The sequence below is a fragment of the Clupea harengus genome, chromosome 14 (genome assembly GCF_900700415.2).
Source record: "Clupea harengus chromosome 14, Ch_v2.0.2, whole genome shotgun sequence".
In the NCBI taxonomy this organism is placed as follows: Eukaryota; Metazoa; Chordata; class Actinopteri; order Clupeiformes; family Clupeidae; genus Clupea; species Clupea harengus.
In genome coordinates, this window is record NC_045165.1 from 16,578,044 (window position 1) to 16,605,992 (window position 27,949).

General features: G+C 43.4%; 2 protein-coding genes across 6 annotated transcripts; one reads left to right on the plus strand and one right to left on the minus strand.

The window, feature by feature from the left end:
* Positions 1-7,326: 7,326 nt before the first annotated feature.
* Positions 7,327-11,940, minus strand: tmem30b (transmembrane protein 30B). 2 transcript variants are annotated; one of them, XM_031580268.2, is made up of 8 exons: positions 11,624-11,940; positions 10,846-11,038; positions 10,059-10,166; positions 9,865-9,972; positions 9,635-9,725; positions 9,383-9,526; positions 8,780-8,986; positions 7,327-8,184 (listed from the first exon to the last, which is right to left on the minus strand). In XM_031580268.2, the coding sequence occupies exons 2-8, from the start codon at positions 11,029-11,031 to the stop codon at positions 8,003-8,005; spliced, it is 1,026 nt and encodes a 341-aa protein (XP_031436128.1). In that variant the 5' UTR covers positions 11,032-11,038; positions 11,624-11,940; the 3' UTR covers positions 7,327-8,002. The 2 variants fall into 2 exon arrangements, with proteins under 2 accessions (XP_031436128.1, XP_012692251.1); XM_012836797.3 differs by having other exon boundaries at positions 11,518-11,938.
* Positions 11,941-12,020: 80 nt separating this feature from the next.
* Positions 12,021-27,888, plus strand: kdm1a (lysine (K)-specific demethylase 1a). 4 transcript variants are annotated; one of them, XM_012836795.3, is made up of 22 exons: positions 12,021-12,167; positions 12,962-12,998; positions 13,630-13,914; positions 14,659-14,824; positions 15,535-15,668; positions 16,283-16,361; positions 16,473-16,565; positions 16,880-16,986; positions 17,247-17,328; positions 17,501-17,595; positions 18,145-18,162; positions 18,748-18,890; positions 19,396-19,486; positions 19,691-19,825; positions 21,115-21,188; positions 21,363-21,474; positions 21,749-21,881; positions 22,422-22,609; positions 24,240-24,354; positions 24,511-24,638; positions 26,595-26,741; positions 27,563-27,888. In XM_012836795.3, exons 2-22 carry the CDS (start codon positions 12,969-12,971, stop codon positions 27,746-27,748), a joined length of 2,541 nt encoding a protein of 846 aa, XP_012692249.1. In that variant the 5' UTR covers positions 12,021-12,167; positions 12,962-12,968; the 3' UTR covers positions 27,749-27,888. The 4 variants fall into 4 exon arrangements, with proteins under 4 accessions (XP_012692249.1, XP_012692248.1, XP_031436127.1 ...); XM_012836794.3 differs by having other exon boundaries at positions 12,024-12,167; positions 14,656-14,824; XM_031580266.2 differs by lacking the exon at positions 12,021-12,167 and adding an exon at positions 12,193-12,418 and having other exon boundaries at positions 14,656-14,824.
* The last annotated feature ends 61 nt before the right edge of the window (positions 27,889-27,949 follow it).

The window sequence follows — 27,949 nt, forward strand, 5'->3', positions numbered from 1 at the left end:
CCTTTACCGGTCTTTGAGGTTTAGTGGTCTTTCCGGCCAGCTTTTTGGTGGTTTTGATAGGTGAAAATTCACCCTAGTTACCTCAGGACTCCGGAGCTGCATATAAGTATATTTATTAGACAAACAACAACAACAATTGCAATCGGGCTCACTTCCAGCACAAGGCTGAAAGCGAAGCAATTTCACTTACAAACCACAAGGTTTATATACTCAAGATTTATCTATGACGCCATAAGTGTTTAACATCATAGTCAAAACAAGGTTCTCGACTGAGCTTCTTGTATTTTCTCAGGGTCGAGAAAACAATAAGTGGCGCCAGTTAATCAAAGTTACACATATACACAGGAACACAGAAAAGCCATGTAACTGTTAACATAAGCATATAATGTAATTATTAAAACAAGGCACTTGATTAATATATTCTAAAGTCATTAACCCTTAAGAGGCCCAGGCCTGTTTTACTTTTTTAGGAAGACTCACATGCCTTGATGTTTTTGTATATTTCCCCTAACTAAAAGTATTGATGCACAAGTGGCATATATGATTATGTTATAGAAGACATCAGCAATAACAACATTAGAGTAAAAGGAATGTAGTAAAATAAAATTGTATTTAAATCAAATGTAAAATCACCCTTACGAAAACCTTCATTCAGAGCTGCTCAGAATTTGTACAAAAAAACATTGTAAAGATTTCGGACCGAGACTTTTGAACTCTGAACCTTGTAAACATAGGTGTTGGCTATACATATGTGAGTTTAGCATTCAGAAAGTATGTGTGGTTTCACTACTACATATTTATAATAGCAGAGTGACCTGTGCCTCTCCAAAATGTGTGTCCCTACAAATGCATATTGATGAGTTACCTGGGACACCTCAGACAAAGACAATGGCCATTACGTAATGGCCCTGGAATGTCTTTGTGGCCCACTACCCCCACAGGTTTTCTCGCCACACCATGGCCTAATAGAGATCACTGAATCACCATTACTTATCATGTGAATAGCTGTCATTTGCTAATGGGTGGGTCCTTAGAAGCAGAAACCTCACTCACAGACTGAAATGTGCAAGAGATCAGCTCTATTCTCCTTACAAAGTGCTTATTTATATTTTATTTTCGAACTGTATATATTTTAAAAGTAAAGGGTTCAAGGTTGCTGTGGGTGTTCTTTTTATGTCTCTAGGACAAAAAGTCGCGGAGCTTTAACAACAAGAATTTTCTTTCCCATCAGTGGGAAAGGGCCTCTTAAGCGTTAACAGTGTTTGGTGATTATCTCCATCAGGTGTCATACAGGTCTTTAAGATTCCCATGTCTAGCTGCTTCTTCTGCTTCTAATGCAAGGGCTTCTATGTAGTTCCTCTTGTCTGTCTTCAAGCTTTTTTTCACGTTCTCATTCACTTCCCTGTACTCGGTTTGTGCCTTCACTTTCTCTGCTCTTGTACGACTGCTGTTTAGAGCTGCCTTCTTTTCTTTCCTCTCCTCCACCTTCTTCATTGACTCTGCTGATATCTAAGCCTTGTGGTTATCTTTCTGTGGTCCTAGTGCTACATTGTAGGTTGTGATTACGGCTTCCTTTACTACCTTCCACATCCCATCTATGTTTCTTTCCTCACCTTCTTCATCTAGCTCTTGCAGGGCCTGAAACTTGTTCTTTAGTGTGCCAAAAGGCACAGGAGTGCTATCCGTGCTGCTAACGAGCATAAAGGGCCCAGATCCCCTACGCATCATGATGGTAGCTACTCAAATTCAACACCGACCCGTCCTCATCTGCTGCACCCGGGAGTCCCCCATTCCACCCCAAGCCCCTCCCGGACCACTCGGGGCACTATTCAACCACTACAGACAACAGTACCACAGGATTGCCCAATATGCTAACACCACCAGCACTAGTGCGGAGGCTTCTCACAGCCCATTAGCACTCAGAAGAGCTGACGCTGCTACCTCCAGCCTTGAATCCATCAACGCAGGAGCACAAATAGAAGCTAATACTGCTAGCATTGGCACAGAGGCTAACCATAGTCCAGCACGAGAGGCTATCATTGTTTACCCAAACAACCCAAGAACTGGCCCCATAACTACTGATAAAGCAATTGTGTGGAATGCAAACACGACGCCACAGATGGCCACTATCTTGGTTGGAGATGCCATGACAGAACATGTCAAACTTGCAAAGACAGAAAATCTTTGCCTTAGCAACACATCTGTCGAGGAACTGTCGTCAGAGATACAAAAAAATCCTCAACAATAGACCAAACAATCCCAAGATTATCATCCACACTGGCTCGTTTGATATCCTCCGCAAAAAAACTGGCAGTGAGATACTTAAAAAACATTTCACCCAGCTACTGAACACACTTAACAGATATCAAGATATATCTATCAGTGGACCGATTGCATGTTTTCGCAGAGGAAAAGAAATCTTCAGTCGACTCCTATCTTTCAACACATGGCTGGCATCTGTCTGTCTTGCACACAAACGGAGATTTATTGACAATTTCAATGTTTTTTGGAACTGTGCAGACCGTTTCAAAGCTGATGGACTCCACCCAAACCGTAGGGGGTCTAGATTACTTACAGCAAACATCAGCCACGCGCTCTTGACGACCTCAAACAGCCAAAATCAAGCCTCACTCCCTATCCCTGCTGTGCCTAAGACTGACACATCCCAAACCTCCTCCCATGGAACAGAACAGAACAATCAAAGCCCTGCACAGACCCTCACCACCCCAGGGAATTCCCCTGTGATAAACCACTTTGAACTCAGTGATATGGACTTTCAGCCCGAAGAAAATCAACGATAGGACAGCCACCATGCTATTTCATCAAACATACCGGTCATCATAAACAGCAAATGGCATGGTAAAATGCATGGTTATAAACCTGAAACTCGTCCTAGAAGGTTGAAAACTATCCATGTTCTTCCTACAAACATATCTCCCCCTGTTTTGCCTGTTAATACCCCACAGATGAAACTGGCCCTTCTAAATGTCAGATCACTAAATAACAAAACCTTTCTAGTTAACGATCTGGTTAAAGAAAACAACTTAGATTGTATCTGTCTAACAGAAACTTGGCTAAACGATGACACAGCAACAGCAACTTTGATAGAAGCGTGTCCGCCTGATTACAGCTTCCACCAAGTTTCTAGGAAATCAAAAAGAGGTGGAGGAGTTGCAGCTATTTTCTCATCTAAACTGTTGTTCAAAATCACTGAGCTAGGTGAATTTACATCAATTGAATATCTTGCTATAGAGCTCAAAACCGAATCAGTACTGTTTGTTATTATATATCGGCCACCCAAGCACTCGCCAATATTCATACAAGAATTCTCTGAACTATTATCACTATGTGTCACCAGATATGACCAAATAGTCCTGAATGGAGACCTAAATATCCACGTAAATAAAAAAGCAGACCCAAGAACTATTGAGCTTTTAAATCTCCTCGACAGTTTCGATCTAACTCAACACATAACAGATCCAACACACCAGCACGGAAACACACTAGAGCTAGTAATAACAACTGGACTAAATATCAACAATATTTCAATAACGGATCTACCCCTCTCTGACCATCATTGTATACTTTTTGATGTGGAAATCATCTTAACGAAAACCACAAAAGAATTTTTAGTCCATAAAAGACATCTAGACGATGAAGCTACAGTGAGATTTTCTGAGCAGATTTCTCTATATGAGCCAACTAGTCATGACTGCTCTCTGAATGAAATGGTAGAGAACCTCAATGATGCACTATCATCTGTGTTAGACTCTGTAGCCCCAATTAAAACAAAAAAGAAGTTTACAAGCAGGACCTCCCCATGGCTGAGAAATAAAAATGTTAGTGAAAAAAAAAGAAAATGAGAAAATGGAGAAAAACAAAAACCACTATCCACCACGATATCTACAAAGATGCACTAAGGACCTATAACAAAACCATCCGTCTAGCAAGGAAAGATTATTTTTCCAACATTGTTACAGAAAATGCCGGAAATTCCAGAGTTCTTTTCTCTACCATCGACCGGCTTCTAAACACTGTCCCTGCCCCCCCACTATCCTCAGCAGCTAAATGTGAAGAGCTTGCTCTGTTCTTCAAGAACAAAATAACTTCGATCAGAGCTAAGTGACTAAGTGAACTTTCCAAAACCGTCATTGAATGTAACTCTACAACCTCAGATATTGATCCTATTCCCACCACATTCTTTAAGCGAGTGTTTGATAGTGTCTCAGGTCCGGTCCTAGACATTATAAACACATCCCTTAGAACTGGCGTTTTCCCAGATCCCTTCAAAACAGCTGTTGTAAAGCCCCAATTAAAGAAACCCAAACTGGATACCAGTACACTAGCAAACTATAGACCGATATCAAATCTTCCATTTTTTAGTAAAGTACTGGAAAAGATAGTATTAGTCCAATTAAATTACTTTCTCGAAGAAAATAACATCTTGGAAGTCTTTCAGTCGGGTTTCAGAAAATATCACAGTACTGAAACCGCTCTCACCAAAATAATTAGCGACCTCAGACTAAACTCTGATGCAAATAAAGTCTCTATACTTATCCTGTTAGATCTTAGTGCGGCTTTTGATACCATTGATCACGACATCTTAATCAATAGACTTGAATAGCTTATTGGGTTATCTGACTGTGTATTGAACTGGATCAAAACATATATCACAGGAAGGAAGTTTTATGTTAGTCTAGGAGACCATATGTCTGAGAAACATGAAAGCTGCTATGGGGTTGCACAAGGGAGCTGCTTAGGTCCATTACTTTTTTATTTTTATATGTTACCACTCGGTGACATCATCAAAGAATATAGTATAGATTTTCATAGCTACGCGGACGACACACAATTGTATATATCCACTGAACCTAACGATGCGACAGCCATAAACTCCATTACCAACTGTTTATTGGCAATAAACAAATGGATGAACGATAACTTTCTAAAATTAAATGAGGACAAAACTGAAGTCCTACTTATCGGCCCCAAATCAAAAAGAGAGATGCTAACGAAGAATCTAGGAGGTTTAACCCGCTGGATTAAACCTGAGGTGATAAGTCTTGGGGTCATCCTGGACTCAGATTTGAATTTGAACTCCACTATTAACAAAGTCACCAAAACAGCTTTCTTTCACCTCAGGAACATAGCAAAGGTGCGACCATTCATTAACCAAAATGATGCCGAGAAGCTAATTCATGCTTTCATATCAAGCCGGCTAGACTACTGTAATTCACTTTTTGCTGGTCTTCCCAAGAAAACAACTGAAAGACTCCAGCTCATTCAAAACTCTGCAGCTCGACTATTAACCAAAACTAAAAGGAGATAACACATTAGTCCTGTCCTAGCTTCTTTACACTGGCTTCCTGTTACCTTTAGAATTGACTTCAAGGTCCTCCTCCTCACATACAAAGCTCTAAATGGACAAGGACCTAGCTACATTGCCAACTCTTTTACTAACTACACACCAGCTACAACACTGCGATCATCAGATACAGGTCTATTACAGGTCACCAGAAGCAGTCATAAGAAGATTGGCGATGCAGCCTTTGTCAACTACGCCCCAAAATTATGGAACACATTTCCCATTAATATTAGGGAAGCAAACACGCTAGACACTTTTTACCAAAGCATTTTATTAATATTATTAATTTTCTGTGGGGTTGATACTAACTGTAACTTTCACTATTTTTATTATTTCAGAAGGGTTTTATTACTTTTGTTCCTTTTATACCTTTTATCATGATTTTAGTAATCCAAGAAGCCTATAGGAACATCAGGTTCTGATACGATATTAATCATTATTTAACTCCATGTATTGCTCTTGCTGCTTGCTTTTATTGATTTTATGTAAAGCACTTTGAACTGCAATTCTTGTACGAAATGTGCTATATAAATAAAGTCTTACTTACTTACTTACATATCATGACTTTGGAAGTCAATATAAAATATAAGAAAAATACTGTGACTTATAAATAATAAAAAGAGAGAGGCCATTAGTGTTAACATCATACATTTCTGTTTAATAGAAGTAATTACAAAGGTTATCAAGTCAGATTATGAAAAGCCCTGGTTCTTCTCATCGCTGTTCTCCTGGGAGAGAGCTGCTGCAGCAGGAGGAGGGCAGGGGGTCACTGTGCATTCTCCTGCACCGTCTGTGTAAAACTACTTTCCCTCCAGTTCTCCTCTTCTCCTGCACGATCTGCAGCTTCTGCTGTAGCATCAGGAGCCTCCTCTCCACGTCCTCCAGCTCCATGATGATGCCTTCTTTAAGGGCCAGGCCCTTCTTCATCCGGTCTGCCAAGCAGGTTGTGGTGTTCAACATCTCAGACTTAAGCAAGAGGGAGAAGAGACCATGTCAAACTACTCCATTCATCATATCAAGTTTGTCCCTAATGAGATATTTCCAAATATGTCATAAATCATGAATGAAAAGAATCTGTTTTGTCACTGAATATTCAGATTCATGACCAGATTCAGATCCAGACTCGTGATCTGTTTCATCAGCAAAGTCCAAGTTTAAAATCACAAGATACAGTTAGTGAAAAGAAAACTAGAAGTTAATCTAGAAATCCCAACATGACATAATCCTTAGCCAAGTATTATCAAACGCTGTAAACTCACCTCTGATCTCCTCTCCATCTTTCTCTTGTAAACTCTGCACAATGAAATGACCACAGCAGCCAGTAGAACCACTGGTAGGTATGTGTACATGACATCTACTACAGAGAGGATCACAGTCTTTCCTTCAGATACTCTAGTAGAGAGTATGGACGCAAACTCTTCTGGGGTCATGTCCAATCCCACAGTTGCCCATGCTGGAAGACTGGAGAAAATGGCTATATTCTCCTTGGGTGGTGGAGTGTAAAAGGGCCATATGCTCAGGAACATCTTAACTGGTTGTCATACAGGCAGATATGAACACTGAACATACACAGGCCTGATATTAATAGAATGTTTGAAATACAGTCTCCACATTCTCCATAGGGACAAAGTGCTAGTTATTATTACATCATAAAATGATGAACTTGGTGGAACTTCAGGTGTGGTGAACATTCCAATACAGCTGGAACAGGGAAATCAGATGAAATGAGGAGATAATGCTGTATGCATGTTTTACATAGGCTAAAAAAATAAAAAATAAAATAAAGAACCGAATGAAGGAAAAGCGTTTTAACTTGTAATGGTGTTTGTGCATGCATTTTGCTCTAAAACAATCTGCTAAATCTATGTTTGTTTATTTTAATAGATCAGATTTGAAATACTTTGCACAGACATAACTTTTGGAAAGCCCTATTCCAACAAATATGCCAACAAATCACTGAGAAGTATTAAAAGTTTGACATTTTATTCATAGCATTTCAAATCTGAGAACATACACCCAAACACTCAAATGTTTGTTCCAGCATGATACCCTGAGAAAGAACCAAATATGTACAATCAATATGATACATGTTTACAAAGTAACAGTCACATTAGATACACCTTATGTCTTCTGTCCTGAGAAAAACAAATGAGAATGTTTCATAAAGAGTAAGGCTGAGTATAAAATCCATGGCTACTTTCTTTTTTTGATGGCATTTAAAATGAGAGAACATGATAAATCAGTTAAAACATAAACATTCAAGCCAGTGGTCATTCAATTGCCCATAGTCTTAATATTTCAGATGCTGGTTACAGGTACTGCTGGGATAAAAAAAAAAGAAGTATATTTTTAAAGTGTCATTAATTTTATAAATGTACTGACAGACACACATATCAACAGACTATAGCAGGGTATATGCGCTTATAAAATAAATCTGTAAACATCTGATTATCCACCAAAAAGGAAGAAATGCTCCATTAAAACTTCCACAGAAGCTAGACAATGACTAAATCTTACTGCACACCATCACCTGGGGGAAACACCACTGGCATCTCACTTCATTTCACACAAGCTGGGTTCACTGGGGTCTCGCAAATGTCACATCAACACAGGCAACACATTTTTTGATGGAGTTGATTAGGAATCCTCATCAGGAAATCTGTACTTGGCGTAGACAATAAGCATGACCAATGACATGACGATGCACAGAGAACCAACCACCAGGTAGGCAATGCCCAAGAACTGGTTCTTGCCACCCATCCAGGAAACGTTGCTGAAGAACACCTTCTTACGGCCATCAAAGCCATGGACAGGGTAATCTGGGAGGAGGGAAGGTTAAGGGCCAACCTGTATTCAAAATTCATACAAAACTAAATTATAAGGTTTCAGTGTGCCTGTAAGTGTGTCAGGAACCAGATAACATTATATTCCTTCAACCCAGGTTTATTCTAATCTTTTAACTTGTACTCACTTTAGTGAGTGTTCTTTCCTATTGACCCTTTTCTGTTTTTCTTTTCAATCATTTAAATCTGTCACATCATGTTTGCACAGGCGTTTGCAACATACTGAAGTCATAGCATCTGACAATCAGGGGTGGGCCTTCATTCCCTCTGCCTCCAGAAAAGCGCAGTCACACCCTGCAGGTCAAACCAGTTTTTCTGGTTGACACTAAGAAAGAGAAGCCCACATGGAAATTTTCTATGGCCATGAGGATTTAACTGACTGGATTTATGTTGTATAACAACACAAGTCCCTGCATTGTTATTACAGATGACATTATTCCAGTGACCAGAATCTGTCAGACGATAAAAATCAGAAGAGACAGCATTTCTCCAGGATATAAATGTACTTGCCCTTCTTCCTATTTCTGTTTACCCCAGTAATAAATTATTTACCAAACTGTGTAAAGGATACTGTAGTTAATCTCCAGTGAGTAGTTACCAGTAGGCAGCCCATCAGCATATTCCCCCTCAGATATTCTCCGATACAGCTTTCTAAAACCAGGCAGGGCTGCTCTCCTCATCCACACCAGGAAGTCCTGGTTCAGGAAGCCATTGTTGGACGAGTCGGAGGTGTCCAGCTCATAGACTGGTTTGGGCCAGTTTACAGGCTTCACTGTCCCTAAAGTTCACAGTGTAATGGCCAGGTTATTTGTTTACTCAAAGTATTTAGATAAGCATTTGAATAACCAAAGATAAGGCAATAAAATAAGAATTTACTGCAGTGACCCTTTTTTTAAAACTGGAGTCTTTAGGGGTCCCCTAAAAATATAATATGTCCCCTAAACATGTTAAAATGTTATAGAGCTTTTCAGTCAACATTTACACCATTCATGACGCACACACAAAGTCATAGCACTATGTTAGTCCTTTGAAAAACAGAGCTGTTCCTCTATTTGTTTGCAGAAATAGAAATTGTACTTAAACACCAAGCACACTGACTATGTCTTTAAGAGTACATGTATTGCAGTAATGGCGGTTATAGAATTCTAGAGATTAACCATAAACAGTAAAGTACCATTGAAAGCTTTTGCCAAAGAGCCATCCACTAACGTGGGGTTTCTGTATTTCAGGTTGTAATCGGTCCACCATGCAATGCCTTTCCCATCAAATGGGACCTGCTTCTTCTGCCCTCCCACAAGACGATAGAGCCTGAATGTGTCTATGTAAGAGGGATCAGCGTTAACATTTCACAGCACAGGAAGAGTTGCCGGTTAAGGAAAAAGTTATCTGTACATGAAAAGATGTTAAAACATGTTTTAAGTAGTACCATTGAACAGGCTGTTGGCTTTTGATCCACATGGCACAATCGGCCTGTTCCTGGAGTCGTACTGGTAGGGTATACAATCGTCCTCAGGATTCTTGGTGATCGACATTGCAATGAAGAGAAGACTAATTAGATTAACCCTTGAACAACAGCCTCAAATGAATGAATGAACAAATGCTTTCCAAATGAAGATAAAACACTAAAGAGAAGAGAAATCTACAACCACAATTTACCTCAAAGTAATATGTATCCCCTGACAGTTGGTAGTCATCTCTGGAGACTCCATATTTACGATGGTTTTGGAAGTAATTTGATAAGCCATAATAGAAGAATACAGGCCCCTATAGAGAGGAATAGAGTTCAGTTAAACCATTGCATAAATACATTTAGTGTCAACCCTTTTTACATGTGAAACATCATACTTTACCTCCAACTGCTTTGCGAGGTTAAATTGGACAGCACAGACACAATTCGTTCGATTCAAACACCGGGAGCAGTCGTTGTCTGAGTTTTGTTCAACGCCGGTATAGTCCCTCTGTATGGTAAATAAGTCACACGAAATGTAATCTAAATCGATGATGTACACATGACAGTGGTAACATTATGTGATTACTAATAGGGGTGGGACAAAAATAAATCGATGCAGTGACATCGCAAAACTTTATCGTTATTGTGACACCAAATATTGATACATTTTGTCAGACTCAAGACGGTTGAAAACAAATGTATTCACTTAACCATTCTGGTTTTCCAGAAAATCACTAACCTCCACCTCCAGGTTTGGTGTACATTGTTTCATCTCAGTTGACAAAATTCTGTGAAACTGACACTGACACTGATACTGATGCAGTGAATAAATACAGAATTCCTGCTTTTTACCTTTTTAGGGGTATTTTCCTTCTTCAGTTAGACAGATATCGTGGTGTATCGTAGATGATCGTCTTGCAATGTATCGAGCATCACAAAATCACTGTAACGTGATACCATCACTATCGTGGGCAACTTATCGTGATGGTATGGTATAGTATCGGAAGTTACTCTGTGATTCCCACCTCTAATTACTAGTCTACTTGCACCAGCTCTTAATGTGATCAGAGGTTCAAATGTCTATTATTTACATATCTTTTGGACACAAGACAGAGGTGAGTGGGGAAGAGGTGAGAAATAAAGAAACCAATCAAGCCAGACAAAGAAGGGAAAGGAAGGGATCTTACCTCCAGTACTTGGATGTTCTGTGAGGTAACAAACAGGGCGACTCCAATACCGATGAAGGCCAGGCCAATTACCACGAAGCCAGGGATGACAATACCAGCCGAGAGCATAGGCTGCCATGCCGGAAGCCTCTGCTGAGTAAAGGCTGTATTGTCTGGTCTGTTCAACGTCTCTGTCTGCTTCTTCATTATGGTGCTGGGGACAAGAAAACATGGTTACTGTCCATGACCTTATGGATTCAAAGCACAGCATGTGATTTTATAAGGAAAATCACTGTAGAAATCTGAAATGGATGGGATTACAAGCCAAAATTGACACATGAAACAAGACCTTTACAATCTCCATAGTCAACCCTAAACAAATGCTGGAAAGCGTGAGGTCACTCTACTTATGGCGTGAGCCGACTGCGCTTCCTCCTGTGTCTATTAACGAGATACATAATTTTTTGTTTGTTTTTCTGTTATTGTTTAAGTGTTAAGGTCTCCACATCATTTACATTATTCGGGCTACGTAGATGTTCTTTGTTTGCATATGTTTGTCTTCGTGCTTTTTTTTAACGCCAAACTTTTAAATCCGATAGCCTAGGAATTGTGTTTTTACAACTTTTCTCGAGTTAGTGTCTGAAAGTTCAGAGCATCATAAGTCACTTAATGCCAATACCCTATCAAACTTACCTCTGAGGATTTATTGTTCTCTGTTTAGCGATATTCTTCGACTAAAAGCGATTTCCGACTCATACAACGAGATACGAGGGTGTAGCCATACACCTCCCTGTCTTACCTGTTGAGTGTGTCTACTACTTATCCGCACTTCCTGCCTGATCGTGTTTGTGTTGACGTCAAAAGTCATCGCATCTGCCGCGTTTTGTCTTAAATTGCTCACTTTGAGTATAATCCGGCAACATAACGTGACATTTTGCTGCTCTGGGCCGTAGACGATGTTAGACACAGCTCATTGGTTTAGTTACACGGTAGTTGTAGAAATAAATAAACAAACAAACCAATGGCCTGGGTAAATTAATCAAGACTGTTTTGTGCAATATCAGTTGCAGGCTTTTCATAGATTTTCATGCAAGTTGTACCTAGTATGTGATAACCACACTGGATTGACAGGGTTATCACAAAATGTGTGTGTCATTACAATAAGCTGTTACAATGTTATCAAACGCGCCATTACGCAATTTTGGCGTTGTGTTGATGGACAGTATCGTTAGCCAATAGATTTACCCTTGTCGCTCAAGGAATAGTGAGATTTCATTGGTTAACCGGTCCGTGTCGGACGAGTCGTTGTTTCCTTTGTGCAGATCGGTGCGGACCAGCAAGAGGTAAACATAATACCGTTACTTTGAAAAAAAGCTTGTAAAATATTAAGTCGCTCTGTGTAGAAACCGTGTGTGTGTGTTTGTACGTGAAGCATATATTGTATTGTTTGCTGGGGAATTTGTTATCTAAATAGCAATGTATAGCTAGCTAACAGTTAGCCAGTCCACAACAAAGCATGCCGGGGAGCTTTGCATCTCTAGCTAGCTATCGACCGCGGTCCACCACACAGCATTTGTTTGCTAATGGTAGCTAGGTATGTTTTCCTTGTAACCATTGTAGTCCTATGCATTTAACTGCAGACCGGATTGCGTTTCAGCATGTAATATTCAAATGATACCTGTGTCTCATTCATTTTTTTTGTTTCTAGCGTATGAGTCCCGAGTCAGCTTACATCACCTAGATAGCTAGCTAGTAACACAGCTAGGTGTCTAGCTAGCTACTACGCTAGCGTCAGACATGTTGTCTGATGAAAGCAATGAAACAACCCAGCCTTGTTTCACAATAGAAATTGTAATGTTTTTATTTTTCACTTTACGCCGCTTTTGATCAGAACTAACTGCCAGGTATTAAATGTACAGTAGAGCTTAGCCAGTGAGTAGTAGTAAATCACGATAGATTGCCAATGTAACGTTAGCTAACGTTAACATTGGCATGCAGGTTGTTAGTTGGATAACTCTCGTTTAGACATCTAAAGTGAACTTGCCTTGCGAGCTGGCTAACTTACCTGCTGTCACCCCTCACAGGGCCTGTGTTTTGTTCTCATTACCATGTTTGTGATTCTGTCTTTATTTCTTAGTGATTGAATGGATATTACCAGGTGCACGGACAAATGGGTAAAACAAAACATGGTTATTGTACTGTGCAGTTATCATCATTATGCACATCCTCCAACCCGTCCGCATATCCGTGAATGGTTGCGGGCTAGCAAGTTATGCTAGCTGGAATTAGGGCCTGTTATGCTGTCATTAACGACCTTTAGGCCACTTTTTTTGTTGATTATTTTTAAAGAAGGCTTAATACTGAACTGTGACCTGGCGACGCAGTTTAACACCAGGCCAACACCATCAAATGACTGAATGAGGCTGAGGTTTCAGAAACTTGGTTAACTCGTATGGAGCACAGCTTAAAAATAGGAGGTCGTGTCTAAAGCAGTTGTCGTTCATATTCATTCATCCCGATCACATTTAGGTTAAAATGCTGTTAGAATTGAATATAAAAGAGTACAAAAAAAAACACTGTTCATGATTGTCACTTCAATGACTGGAAAATATAGAGGTGAGAAGACTGGCGCACCTCCCCTCTCAAAAACTTCCATTCATCAACAAATAAAGGAGTATAGGTGAAATGTTAACTCGTAGCTCACAATGGAAGTGAATTTCACATTTTGAGATCATTTTCCAGATTGAACACAACCTAGGATATGGATTACATAGCAGATCCTCAAAATGTTTATTTTTTTCTCAGGAGAGGCCTGCATCGTCCTCCATGATGCTGTCCAGTAAGAAGTCTGACCCAGGCTCTTCTGCATCTGCCTCCAACATGGCAGCGGGAGGCGAGGGCGCCTCAGAGGCCCAGGGGGTCGCCCAGACAGGAGCCACTGCCTCCTCCACACCGGGCATCTCAGACGTGAAGAAGAAGGAGCGGGCATCACCCAGTGGGGAGCCTGGCGGGCCCCCGATGCCTCATCCAGCCGGAGCTGGGAACCAGGACCAGGAGGCCAGGAGGACCAGCCGCCGCAAGAAAGCGAAAGTAAGCATCTAATATACTCACTTCGCACTTACACAGAGGGAGAATCTTCCTGTCTTTATCATCTGACACTGACATCCAAGAATAAAATCATTCTTCTTGTCAAAGATGATGATGGACACATCCAAACTTAGAAAGAGAAAGTTACCATCTAATATCTCCTTTTCTCTTTCTCTCACACACACACACGGCTGTATATAACACACACACAGTTTCACAGACACTGACACCCAAGATAGAAGTAAAACCCCTATCATTATGGTGGTCATAAAGGATGTATTGATACATACCAAAGAAGAAAGTCTTATATCGTTATCCATGTAGTTCTGTGACTGTGGAAGACCGCTAGGCCCACTGACACGTGACAAGTAACCTCTGATGTATCAGCTTTATCATGTGGTCCATATGTCCCAGGGTGTGAGTTCTTGTATGTTCGGAGAGCGAGCCCAAATGGTAATTTTGAAATAAAATCCATTGTCATTCATGTTGTAGAAGGTGTATTAGCCAGTGGTTAGTAGAGAACTGAGAATCTATACTCCAGTATAATTACAAGTATTCCCTTAAAACTGACTCAAGTACGAGTACCTGGTTAATAAATTAAAGGTACAAGTTGCTTTGCATTTTAATATTTTTATGGTGTGCGGGTTGGTCCAAATGCCAGGGAGATCCTCTCTATTGTTTTGTCTTTTCTTTCAGCTGGGCCGGAACTGCGTTTTAATGGTGCTTTTATTGTGCCTCCTATTGCAGGTGGAATATCGCGAGATGGACGAGAGCCTGGCCAACCTCTCCGAGGACGAGTATTACTCGGAGGAGGAGAGGAACGCCAAGGCAGAAAAGGAGCGCAAACAGGTCATCCCGCCCCCCGCTCCGCCCGTGGAGGAGGAGAACGACAGTGAGCCAGAGGAGCCATCAGGTGAGGAGAGCAACATCTGGTTCTGTCTGTCTGTCTGTCTTCAGTCATCGATGGAGTCATCAAAGGTCCTTCTGTCATAAAACGGCAAACCTTGTCTCAATGTAGCAATGTTGCAGCTTGCTTTTGCAGCTCTGCTGTGTTTATCTGTGAGACACCCATTTTTTTTATGAATGTCAGCTGTGATGTTTTTTTTTTTTTTTACTTGAACTTGTGCTGTTGCTGTTCGTGCCATGTCAGAACAATGTGCAGAGTATTTTGGAATCTTCCAGTGTCCTCAAAACTATACTCTTCTCCTGGTTACGTAGAGTGACTAGAGTCACATAAGTGTAATGTGTGTAGCTGCATCTGAACAGTTGCAGCTGTCGCAGTACTGTCCTACAGTTGTTGTACAGCTGTTTGGGCGCTGTGCTGTGTGGGCTGTCTTTCTGTGTCTGTGATGTGCCTGCTGGTTCCTGATGCCGTAGCTCTCCTATATTATCTGGTCTTCTGTCTTGGTGGTGTTAGGCTAGCGTCTGTGTGGCAGTCAGGACTCTGCCTTCAGTTCTTCTGAAACAACAGCTGTTGTGGCATAAGTCAGTGACCCCACCCCCTCTCAACTTAAGACTGTCTCTCGCTCTCTTTCTTTCTTTCTTTCTGTCTCTCCCCCATTCTTACTCTGTACTCTCTATATGTCTCTTCATCTCTGCCTCTTGTCTCCCTCCATCCTTCAGGTTTGGAGGGCGCGGCCTTCCAGAGCCGCCTCCCCCATGACCGCATGACCTCCCAGGAGGCCGCTTGCTTCCCAGACATCATCAGCGGGCCGCAGCAGACACAGAAGGTCTTCCTCTACATCCGCAACCGCACGGTATGCTTCCAACCACTCGGGGCCTTGGCTACCCTGTGCCTGTACTGGGGTTTTTCCCCAAGGTCAAAAAAGGTTTGGGTGGGCTTTTCGAAGAGCATAGGACGTTTTTGATGTTTGGAACCTAGATGAAATTGAGACTTTGGTACATTTTCGGTGAACTTATTATGTTAATGATTTGCATGGTAGTTTCAGGGCAATTATTATTTTTATATTGTTAAAGTATCAATATGATGGTTGTTGAGTTGTAATACTTAGGCTGGGTATAAGCACTTGCATGTGTCAGTGAGAGGTTTGGCCGTTGTGGGAAGCCTCCAACTAATAGCATTAGGAGTTTAACATCATTTGTGTATAACTTAAACAGTAAAGATGCCATGTTGTGGTTACAAGGTGGACCATTGATTGTTGTCTCTCTTTATCATGCTTAGCTTGAAGCTTAGTAAGCTCTGCTACTTCTCAGAGTGAGGTATGGTTCTAAATAGATACGTTGATAGATAAATAAAAGCAGAGAACTCAGAGAACAGCAGACCTATTTATGGGTGCCAAATGTTAGGATTGTGTTTTACCTCCTTGGTGATTTTGGACGGTGTGTGACGTCTTTGTCTCCCCCGGTGCAGCTCCAGCTGTGGCTGGATAACCCCAAAATCCAGCTGACCTTCGAGGCCACCGCTCAGCAGCTGGAAGCTCCCTACAACAGTGAGTAGCCATGATGGCTTTTTCAGCCGTCTCTGTGCTGGCGCTAGGTGCGTCTCTTGTAGTGAGGCTGCTTCCACGCTCTCAGCCTTCTTTCTCTCTGTCTGTCCTCAGGTGACACCGTCCTAGTCCACAGGATACACAGTTACCTGGAACGGCAAGGTCTTATCAACTTTGGCATCTACAAGCGAGTAAAGCCCTTGCCAAGTGAGTAGCACGAGGAGTCTTTGTGAACATAAGCGTCTTTGGAAAATAGTAACTCCTTAACTAGTGTTCCCATGGTAAAGGAACTCTCCGGAATTTGTATGGAAAATTTTGCCAACACAAAATTTTGACAAGATTTGATAACAAAGCATGGATATTGTTTGTAAAATGTTGCCTATCTATATTTATATATGTAAGGAAGTAAACTAGCAGTTGTACCATAAGACATGGAGAGTTGATCAGTAATAGCAATGGTTTGGAAATGTGCTTGTTAAAAGGTTTTAAAACCCTGTTTAATGCCCTGCATCCCTACACAGCTAAGAAGACAGGCAAGGTGATCATCATCGGTGGAGGGGTGTCAGGACTGGCCGCTGCCCGCCAGCTGCAGAGCTTCGGCATGGACGTGACTGTGCTTGAGTCCAGGGTGGGTAGGGCTCAAACATGGCACAGGCATATTGGTTTTCAACACACCATGATAGTTTGTGGTCATCATGTCTGTTTGAAAGAGTTTGTTTTGCAAGGAGTGCATCCTATTTGGGTTATTATGGGTTGTCTTTCAGTTGGTCTTGTGAATCATGAGCTTGCTGTGTTTGTTCTGTGGGAGTAACAATGGGAGAAAAGAACAAGAGAAGGTTGGGATCCATAAAGAGGCTAAATTTGCTACCTGGATTTTCTCTTTGGCAGGACCGTGTTGGCGGGAGAGTAGCCACGTTCCGTAAGGGGAACTATGTGGCTGACCTCGGTGCCATGGTGGTGACTGGGCTGGGTAAGGAACTGCCATGGCAACATAATGCTGGTCATTTGATCACAAGTGATGTTGCCTGCCACTGTATATGTTCCCCACCAGAGGGTGCAATTCGCCATGTAGATCATGCTTTTCCTGCTATCAGCCCTGTTGGTCTCCCATTGGCGTTCACTTACACTCTGGCATTGCGCAGGTGGAAACCCCATGGCTGTGGTCAGCAAGCAGGTCAACATGGAGCTGGCCAAGATCAAACAGAAGTGCCCACTCTACGAGGCTAATGGCCAAGCTGTAAGTGTGTCTGTGCATGTTTGTAGAGCTGTCATCCTCTTGGCCTGTGCTAGTTGTTGATAGTGCTGCTGGTGGACTAGCCCAAGTGGTGAACGTGGCTGTTGCATTGCAAGTGTCTCTATCGTTGAATTCTTCATTTCTTATCTCTCCTTTACATGACATGTTGTATGTTGAAAGTCTCAAGTTTTAAAGCACATTTCTCATAAACGTCATGCTGCAAGCATGCAGTGTTGACTCTGTCGTTTGTATGGTTCAGTCCTTCCATCCACAGCCACCGTAGTGCTTGAGAATGTCCGTAAATATTTTGTGTGTGTTCAGTGCAGTCCATGATGGATCTCAGTATTAGGATCTGTTGATGACCCTTTCCTAGTCTGTTTCATCCTGAGGTGTGCACATCCCTTTTCCGCTGTGCAGTCATCACCCGGTAGCATGGAGAAACCTAAATGGTGTCAATGTGTGCCTGACCTTTTAACCTTTGACCTTTGAACCCCCATCATGTGACTGTCAGTGTTGTAATTCTCTCGCTCTCTGTCTCCCCTCTTTTTCAAGGGGGAACGCTGCACCAGTGTAAGTACTACTTTACTGAATAAATCAAATACTTCCTCTTTTATTTCATTTTTTTACTTCAGATGAACAAACACACTATTAAAAAGTAACCAGACTATCCTTTTTCTGAGATACATCATTACATTTGATATACACAACTGCTGCTACTACTACTACTACTACTACTGCTACTTCTCTTACTCTTATATAAAGGATCCTGTGTAGATGGTCTCCTCCCTGATACTTGTAGGTACTTTGGTTAGCACAGTTCAGGGAGAAATGTGTTGGGGAGTTCAGAGACTTCAGAATTGTTCCTGTTGTATACAGGGGAGGGGGAATGAGAGTGTGCCTGCCCTATGGGGGGAGTAAAGGGCTGCCATTTTTTGTATGGGGCCTGTGTGTGCATCAGTGTAATAACTGCTGTGAAGACCTGAAGACCAAAACTAACCCCTGATGATGTATGTTTGATATGTGAGAAGGACGTCATCCTGGAAGTAGGGAGGCCTGATGGAATGTTCTAGAGAGTAGACAGATGATTAAAATTTCAATCAGTCCTACACATGTATGTTTTCTCTTTCTGATTTTGACCCTTGTGTTTGACTCCAGGTGCCCAAGGAGAAGGATGAGATGGTGGAGCAGGAGTTTAACAGGCTGCTGGAGGCCACCTCCTTCCTCAGCCACCAGCTGGACTTTAATTTCCTCAACAACAAGCCTGTATCTCTGGGCCAGGCCCTGGAGGTGGTCATTCAGTGAGTGTGAGGCCTGCAGAGGCCTTTCTGAAGTCACTTTCTCCTCAATTCTATTCACGCTGTGTTATCGTGATCTCTCCACTGCTCAATTCTACACACCATACTTCAAGTCTACTGTATTCTGTTCTTCACACTTCACATCCAGTTTTCTCTACCTTACCCTACTCAGTTCCATTCTTTATACCTTTCCTGTATGCAGTTCTTCCCTCTAGAACATAATGGTCCTTAATCTCAACTCTATTCTGCTCTATTCCTTCACTCTCTTCTACTCTGTTATTCCCCATGTCTACTTAATCGGCTCAGCAGTAGTGTTCTTGATTCAGCAGACTAACACACAGACTCTCTCTCTCTCTCTCTCTCTCTCTCTCTCTCTCTCTCTCTCTCTCTCTCTCTCTCTCTCTCTCTCTGTGTGTGTGTGTGTGTGTGTGTGTGTGTGTGTGTGTGTGTGTGTGTGTGTGTGTGTGTGTGTGTGTGTGTGTGTGTGTGTGTGTGTGTGTGTGTGTAGGTTACAAGAGAAACATGTGAAGGATGAACAGATTGAACACTGGAAAAAAATCGTGAAGACTCAAGAAGAACTCAAGGAGCTGCTCAACAAGGTGCGTTGATTTTAGGAGTTAAACTACCTTTTATTTTCTCTTGGTTAACCATGGTGCCCTTGTAAGGGTCAAGATGAGCAGAGTCTTAAGTTATTTTCTGTGGAATGATCTTGGTCTCAACCTCTCTGTCTTTCTTCCTCTCCCTCCATTTCTTTCTCTCTCTCTATTTCTCTCTCTCTATTTCTCTCTCTGTCTGTCTCTCAGATGTCTGCCACTAAGGAGCGTGTGAAGGAGCTCCACCAGCAGTATAAGGAGGCCAGCGAGGTGAAGCCTCCCAGAGATATCACCGCTGAGTTCCTGGTCAAGAGTAAACACCGAGATCTCACCGCCCTCTGCAAGGTGAGACAGAAGCGTCCACAGCTCCACCATTCAGCGGCATCAGTTCAGGGGTCATCTCACACTCACATTTATACTTACAGTGCTCTGTGACCTATTCATGTTATGATGACTAATTATAATGACTTATTAATAGTGGCTTTTGCATCAAGCTCACAAGAATTTAGTCCCACTGCACTCCCAAACATACTGTGTACATCTCGTTATGTTGTTCAGCTGATGTGGCAGTTAAAGGATGCACTCAAAGCAGCCAGAAGTGTTTGGATATGAACTGACCAACCCTTAAGAAGACTCTTTGATCCAAAGTGATCAGAGCCTGCTGTGTTACCATGCTCTCCATCTCACAGGCAGTGCTATCGCAGTGTAGTTTAGGGGCATTTATCCGTTCCTCACTGTCTCATGGCGTGAAAACACACACACACACACCGTTTTTTTGCCATCTTTTTCCGTGAGAAGGACTCCTCCACCTCTGTCAGAGTTATTTACGCTGGAGTGTTGTATTTTTCACAGGTTTGCCTCCGAGCAGCGCCATCATTATTAATGAAGCACTAAGCCATGTTAACGTGCTACTATTTATACCGGTGCTCCACGAAGTCCATTTCCCACATACTAATCTCTCCCTGGGTGTTAGGGGTGTGGCCTTCAGGCGCCCAGAGCAGGAGGAGAAAGGAATTGATTTAAAAACAGAGGACCAGTGCAAGAAAAAAACACACACACACACACACACACACACACACACACACATATTTGGCAACACACCATCTCCCACGCAGTCCTTCAAGCTGCGTTTGAGATCCATTAGGAGCACTTATGTTGTTAGGATCATAATTTTAGAAGCAATTAAGTAAAGGCATTCTTTGTCACAAATTCCCCTCTTCAGCCTTTTTTACAATGGCCATAATGGAGGGAACCCTCGTCTGTCTGTGCTTGGCAGTATTCGGGCAGTCAGTCAGCAGCGCCTCTCTTTTTTTTTCTTTCTTTCTTTCTTTCTTTCTTTCTCTCTCTCTCTCTCTCTCTCTCTCATCCGAGAGACACAGTTTTTCTGAAGAGTGATGGGACATTAGATTGCACAAATCTGTTTTTTTTTTTTTTTTTTTTTTGGTGGTTCTAACTAAACATGATTACCATAGTGTGCAGTAATTGAAAAAAAAGAAGCCATCTGCTTTGCCTAGCCTGTGGACCTGCTGGAGAGCCCAGAGCAGTTCTCAGCTGAGTGTGTAGGTGTGTAGAATGTGTACGCTTTGCTCCGTGGGTGATCTACGCCCTGACGCCATGTTTGTCTCTGCCTGCAGGAGTATGACGAGCTAGCAGAGATGCAGGGGAAACTGGAGGAGAGACTTCAGGAGCTGGAGGCCAACCCCCCAAGGTGTGAACACACACACACACACACACACACACACACACACAGTAGTAGTATTATAATGAATGAATTATAATTACAGTATTATTCATGGTATTATAGTAGTACCCCACCAGTTCAGTTCTTCCCCTGAGGTGTTATGTGTGTTAATGTGTGTGTACCTCCGGTGTGTCGTTGCAGTGACGTGTACCTGTCATCTCGAGACCGGCAGATCCTGGACTGGCACTTCGCCAACCTGGAGTTTGCCAATGCCACACCCCTCTCCACCCTGTCGCTCAAACACTGGGACCAGGTACAGCCCCCCCCCCCACCCCTCCTCTCCCACACTAGGGCACTGGTCCCACATTCAGGCTCTATCACTTTAAGGTTTTCAGGTGTAATCAGGCTTTCTCAGTATGATGAGTCCTTAGTTCTGTTCAGTAAAGACTGTTGTCCTTAATTCTCCCCTCGCAATTGAAAGTCACAAATGTAGTCATTTGGATTGAGTGTAAATCCTTATCTCTCTCGCTCGCTCGCTCTCTCTCTCTCTCTCTCTCTCTCTCTCTCTCTCTCTCTCTCTCTCTCAGGATGATGACTTTGAGTTTACGGGGAGTCACCTGACGGTGCGTAACGGTTACTCGTGTGTCCCCGTGGCTCTGGCTGAAGGCCTGGACATCAAACTCAACACAGCAGTGCGACAGGTCCGCTACACCGCCTCTGGTGAGTTCAGGCCCCCTATCACCCAGCTTCAGGAGTCTGTGTGACTGCGTGTCTATTACACACTGAGCATACAAAGGGATTATCATGCATGGTCCATGAAATCGTTGCTTGAGGATCTCATAGTACACACACACACACACACACACACACAGAGTAATAGCAAGCAGAAAAGGGATTCCTGACTGAAAGCTAAATTCTCTTGCGCCACTGATTTGTTATTTACGATCTGCATCTAAGCTGCATGTTTTATGCAGCATGATGTCACAGCTTGCGTGCGAGTGTGTGGTGTGCCAGTCTGGGATCACATTCGTCACAGGCTTCTTTGATTTGACTCCATCATCCACTGATCCAACATTCAGACAGAAGAATGCTGAGCTGACATGCCCCCATGCTATGGGCCAGCTGGGTTATGTTCTCCACATAGCCAGCGTCTCTCTCCGACATCTACACATCAGTCCCAGCTGGGGCACTTGGGCTAGTAGAGACTCTGCTTGCTTAGGTTTTGGGTCATATTTAAAGCGTTTGTGTGGGTTTGTGTAGGTTGTGAGGTGATAGCAGTGAACACGCGCTCCACCACTCAGACTTTCATCTACAAGTGTGACGCGGTGTTGTGCACGCTCCCGCTGGGAGTCCTAAAGCAGCAGCCGCCCGCCGTGCAGTTTGTGCCACCGCTGCCTGAGTGGAAGACTGCCGCCATCCAGAGGATGGGCTTCGGCAACCTTAACAAGGTACACACTACACACACAAGGAACACAGTACACCAACTCTCTCTCACACACACACACACTGAACACGGTACACCATCTCTCTCACAGACACACACACACTGAACACGGTACACCAACTCTCTCTCACACACACACACACACACACACACACTGAACACGGTACACCAACTCTCTCTCACACACACAAGGAACACGGTACACCAACTCTCTCTCTCTCTCTCTCTCTCTCTCACACACACACACACTCATGCACACGGTACATACTACACACACTCAAGACACAAGGTATACACTACTTACGTTCAACACACAGCCACAAGGTACACAACTACACACATACTCACAAAGGATGGGCATTGGCAACGTCAATTAAGTACTTCCCACACACACAAGGTACACACAACTTATGTTCAACAGACACCCGCAAAGGGATGGGCATCGGCAACCTCAACCAGGTTAACGCCACACAGACTACAACACCAAGCTACATTATTACACACACACATTCACGCACAACGTTAATATAGTACACAGTGTTGCACTACAAGCATACTTCATACATCTCTACCCCCTAGTCCTTAACCAACTCTACTGAACAGGCCTTTTCTGTGTTGCTGTGAGACACACTCTTAATCTCAGGAAGTGCCATGCTGTGATGGAGCAGTTTCCTTCTTTCCTTCCCAGCCCTCCATTTAATGCCAACCAAGACCGGCATGAACGTTAACAACCCCATGACTGCAGACACCCAACAAACACACCAGCTGAAACAAACACTGTGTCCGCATGACTACCACATGCAGGTCAAACCAGACCCAACCACACACACACCCATATTTATTTTCCCCTGAATGGTTGTTGGGAAAGTAGATTTGTGATGTGCCCGTTAAAGGGCCAGAGAGCCTGCACAGATCTGTAGGCTGGATGGCCAGATGTCACAACATCAGCCAGGGCAAAGTCACCTGTGGACACAGTGTGGACTACATTTATAAGCTCTCTCTACCGGGAGTCAGTGGTGCTGTTGCCATAGCGTGTTTGTGTGTTTTTGGTTGGGTAAAATCTGAGCCACACACACACACACACACACACACACACACACACACACCCCCCTCCCCTCATGATGGTTTGGAGTGCATCACCCTCTGCAGTTCTTCATCGCTCTAATTTGGATGCTGCAGAAAAATGCTGCAGTATTATGCAACCCTGCTGCCCTTCTGGACTTTCACCACCAGAGGGCGGCCAGCATCAGCCATGAGCTTGTCTGCTTCGCCACACACTGCTCAGTATTGAAACCAGCTGGTGTTGGTCTGCCATGGCTGTTAAGATGCTAAGTAGAGAGTTTTAAAATAGACTAAGTGGAAAGATGAAGCTTTTAGCAGCATATTTCACCCCCCACCTCTTAACCTCAGGGCAGGATTTAATGCACCCTCTGAATTTGTTTACCGTACCAGACAAACCTCCCTTCAAATGGAGATATTTCACACAAACAAATGTGTTGCTATGACTCATAACTCCACTCCTACGCTTTATCAAAATGAATGAAATATCTGTTAACCTTTGAATGAAGAGGATTTGAATGGTTTCATGGGCAAGTATGGTGATGTGGTATTTATCGCGTCCTCCATTCCACTAGGTGGTGCTGTGCTTTGACCGGGTGTTCTGGGACCCCAGCGTGAACCTCTTTGGCCACGTGGGAAGCACCACAGCCAGCCGAGGAGAGCTCTTCCTCTTCTGGAACCTCTACAAAGGTGAGCCCCTGTCTTTGGCGACCGACACAGCGTTTCAGAGGGGGTGAAATGCATTGTGGGGTTTCTTGTTGCCTGTGTGTGTGTGTGTGTGTGAGAGTGCCAGTGTTCTCCATCACAGGCCTGATCTCTTCTCTTTTTATTTTTGTCCGATCCCAGCTCCCATCCTTTTGGCGCTGATGGCGGGTGAGGCGGCGGGAATCATGGAGAACATCAGCGATGATGTGATCGTGGGCCGTTGCCTCGCCATCCTCAAGGGCATCTTCGGCAGCAGCGCCGTCCCTCAGGTGGGTCAACAGGAGTGGATGTGACAAGTCTCTGACACAGTCTTCTGAAACTGTAACACTTCCTTCTTGTTTACTCTGCTAAAAGTGTATGTGCAGCAAAGACTGTAACGGTGCAAACCCATGACACCGTTACGAGTGACGCGATATTCTAAATCCCATGCATTTCAACCGGAGCCAATCCATTGTGACGCGACCGATAAAAGTTGGAAAGGGTTGAATCCTATGCAAATGAGGAGCGTTTTTTCCCGGCAGCGGCCAATCAGATTGTTTGGTGTCGTCTCTGACAGTTTGAAAATGCTATTTCCACACGCCCACTCAAAGCGATTGAAGCGTATCGCGTCGCTGTCATGGGTTTGCACCGTAAGGCCTAGAAACACTAAAATTGGCAGGTGGGTTGAAAAGTCCCCCCTATACTCAGACAAAATGACACTCATTGACCTCAAAGTGGCGCTGTAATAATCAAGGTAATTTTAGGACTTTTCTCGAAAGCAGCTTGGCCTAGAGTCAACATCTGTCAAGTCACCTGCATCTTTGCTTCACTGGAATTCTGCTCTAAAAATGTCAGATTTCCCCACCATTTCCAAAAGTCGAAAGTGAAAGTAAAACGTACTAGTTGGAGGACGCTACAACATCTTCCATGGCGTAATGGTTAAGAAACCCCGTCACAAACCTGAAGGTGCCAAGTTCGAACAGAGGCCTTCCAAGCTCAACGCAAGATAGTAGTGGCAAGATGGCTAAAACCCAACCTTTTCCAAGTGTCAAGAGTTATTTGAAAACCCAAGGTGTTAAGGTAATCAGCAGATTACATTCTGACTTTGAACCTTCTCCCAACATCCTCCAAATTCTAATTTCCAAATCCATGTCCTATCTTCAGTTTTCAATATGCGTCTCATTTGCAAAAACCATACATCAAATATCTTAACCGTGGAATTCAATCAATGTATAATTAAGCCTTTGTCTAAAAAATGCTTGGTATTTTGTTTGCTCACACACACACACTTCAACTCTGAGTTGCTCAATGGCTCAGTGGTAAGTCGTTCACCTTTCAGTCCAAAGGCTCAGGGTTCAAACCTTGCTTCTGCCGGGGTGCGTCTTGCATCAGTCTTTGTCACTGTGACTGACGATCGCGTTTGTAAATTCTTCAATAAGCAATGACAGCCCTCAAGGTCTGCACATGCATGGACCCTGTCCATTGCCGCTTGCGGCTATTATTATTGTTATTTGATTGGTTTTACTTAAATTGATACTCTATATTGTTTGTATTATTTTCATTATGCGTAATATGTAATTTCCTCTTTTTCCTTTTTTAATCTAATGTTTATGTAATGTTTTGTAAGACGCTTTGGACAAAAGTGTGTGCGAAATACTGAATATTATATTTCTCCGATGCAGTCCTTCCGAAGTGGAGACTTCCCTTTGTAAACTCTTATTATGATATTTAAGAGTGCACACTTGTGGATTCCGCTGTGTGGCTGTAAGCCGGCGCACCCCTGTAGAGCTACCAAGTGATACTGCAGGGTTGATGGGACAATACGCCTCCTATGTTGGGCATCTTTAATGCCTGCGGAAATAATTGATGCTAAATGCTCACACCGGAAGTGAAGCTCATGGTCACACCTAACCAGAGACAGACTTACGGCTTTTCTACACAATTGAAACTTTCTGAATGGAAACGGTACATTTTATTTAATCAGGCACAGAACAGCTTCATTGTATTGTTCTCACTGTGGTATTTTTGTATTATCATTCTATTCTTTAGTTTGATTTATTATACATCCTGAAGGGGTGTGTGTGTGTGTGTGTGTGTGTGTGTGTGTGTGTGTGTGTGTGTGTGTGTGTGTGTGTGTGTGTGTGTGTGTGTGTGTGTGTGTGTGTGTGTGTGTGTGTGTGTGTGTGTGTGTGTGTGTGTGTGTGTGTCATTGAAATGACTCATGACTGTTCCTGTTGTCCTTGCAGCCTAAAGAGACGGTGGTGACACGCTGGCGTGCTGACCCCTGGGCTCGCGGCTCCTACTCGTACGTGGCGGCCGGTTCCTCTGGCAACGATTATGACCTCATGGCCCAGCCAATCACACCTGGCCCCGCCATCCCAGGAGCTTCACAGGTACGACACGCCATGCCATGCCACGACACCAGCACTCAGCCGGAACAAGGAAGTTAGGGCTTTCAAACACACATACATTCATAGGCCCATCTCACAAACTGGATGTGTCCACTCTTGCCGTACTGGCATTTCAACATCTGGAATGGGATGGTCTGGTTTATGTGGTGATAGCAGACATTCTTACCATTTTCTCTCGACTTTTCATTACACTTTTTTTTTCACTGTCCAGCGAGGCAGTTGTCTCTGTCTGAGTCTGCAACCAATGATCCCACGACAACCCATTATTGGGCTTGGCTCCTCATCACACCACTTCATTAAAGCCCCCCTTTCTCAGAAGTATGCTGCCGCTCCAGACCACACAAACGCGCAGAGGCGTCTCCACGACTTGTTTTTAATTTCAGAGGAGGGGGCCGAGTTTGAGCCTTAAATAAGCGTAGCTTATTTATGTGCGTGTTGCTGTTGTGCTTAAGGGGGCGGGGGGTATGCTGGCGTTTAGTCATGGCCCTCTGGTTTATTTGTTCATTAGTGTCGACTGTAAATCAGCCATGAATAAGCAAGGAGGCATGTATTTAGTCTGGGAGATGTCCCCTAGCCTAATTTGTTAGGGGTGTGTGTGTGTACACACATTCATTGGGGATTAGCCACTGGTGTGTTGTGCATTATCCTCATTAGCTCTTCTGCATTACAGGGATCTTTTCACAACTTTAAGTTAGATGTATGCCATTTGTGAGTGTGTGTGTGTGTGTGTGTGTCACCATGTGTGTGAGTGACCCGATGCATGTTCTGATGCAACCCTTCCTGTTCTCTCTCTCTCTCCGCAGCCGGTTCCGCGTCTCTTCTTTGCGGGCGAGCACACCATCAGGAACTACCCGGCCACGGTGCACGGCGCCCTGCTGAGTGGCCTACGAGAGGCCGGCCGCATCGCTGACCAGTTCCTGGGCGCCATGTACACCATGCCCCGGCAGGCCACGCCCACTACCAACCCACAGCCCGCCTCCAGCATCTAAACCACTCCCACTAACCACGTCAGGATGTCCTAATTGGACACCATTGAGATTCATGAAGAATGGGGGGAGGTGTGTGTGTGTGTGTGTGTGTGTGTGTGTGTGTGTGTGTGTGTGTGTGTGTGTGTGTGTGTGTGTGTGTGTGTGTGTGTGTGTGTGTGTGTGTGTGTGTGTGTGTGTGTGTGTGTGTGTGTGTGTGTGTGT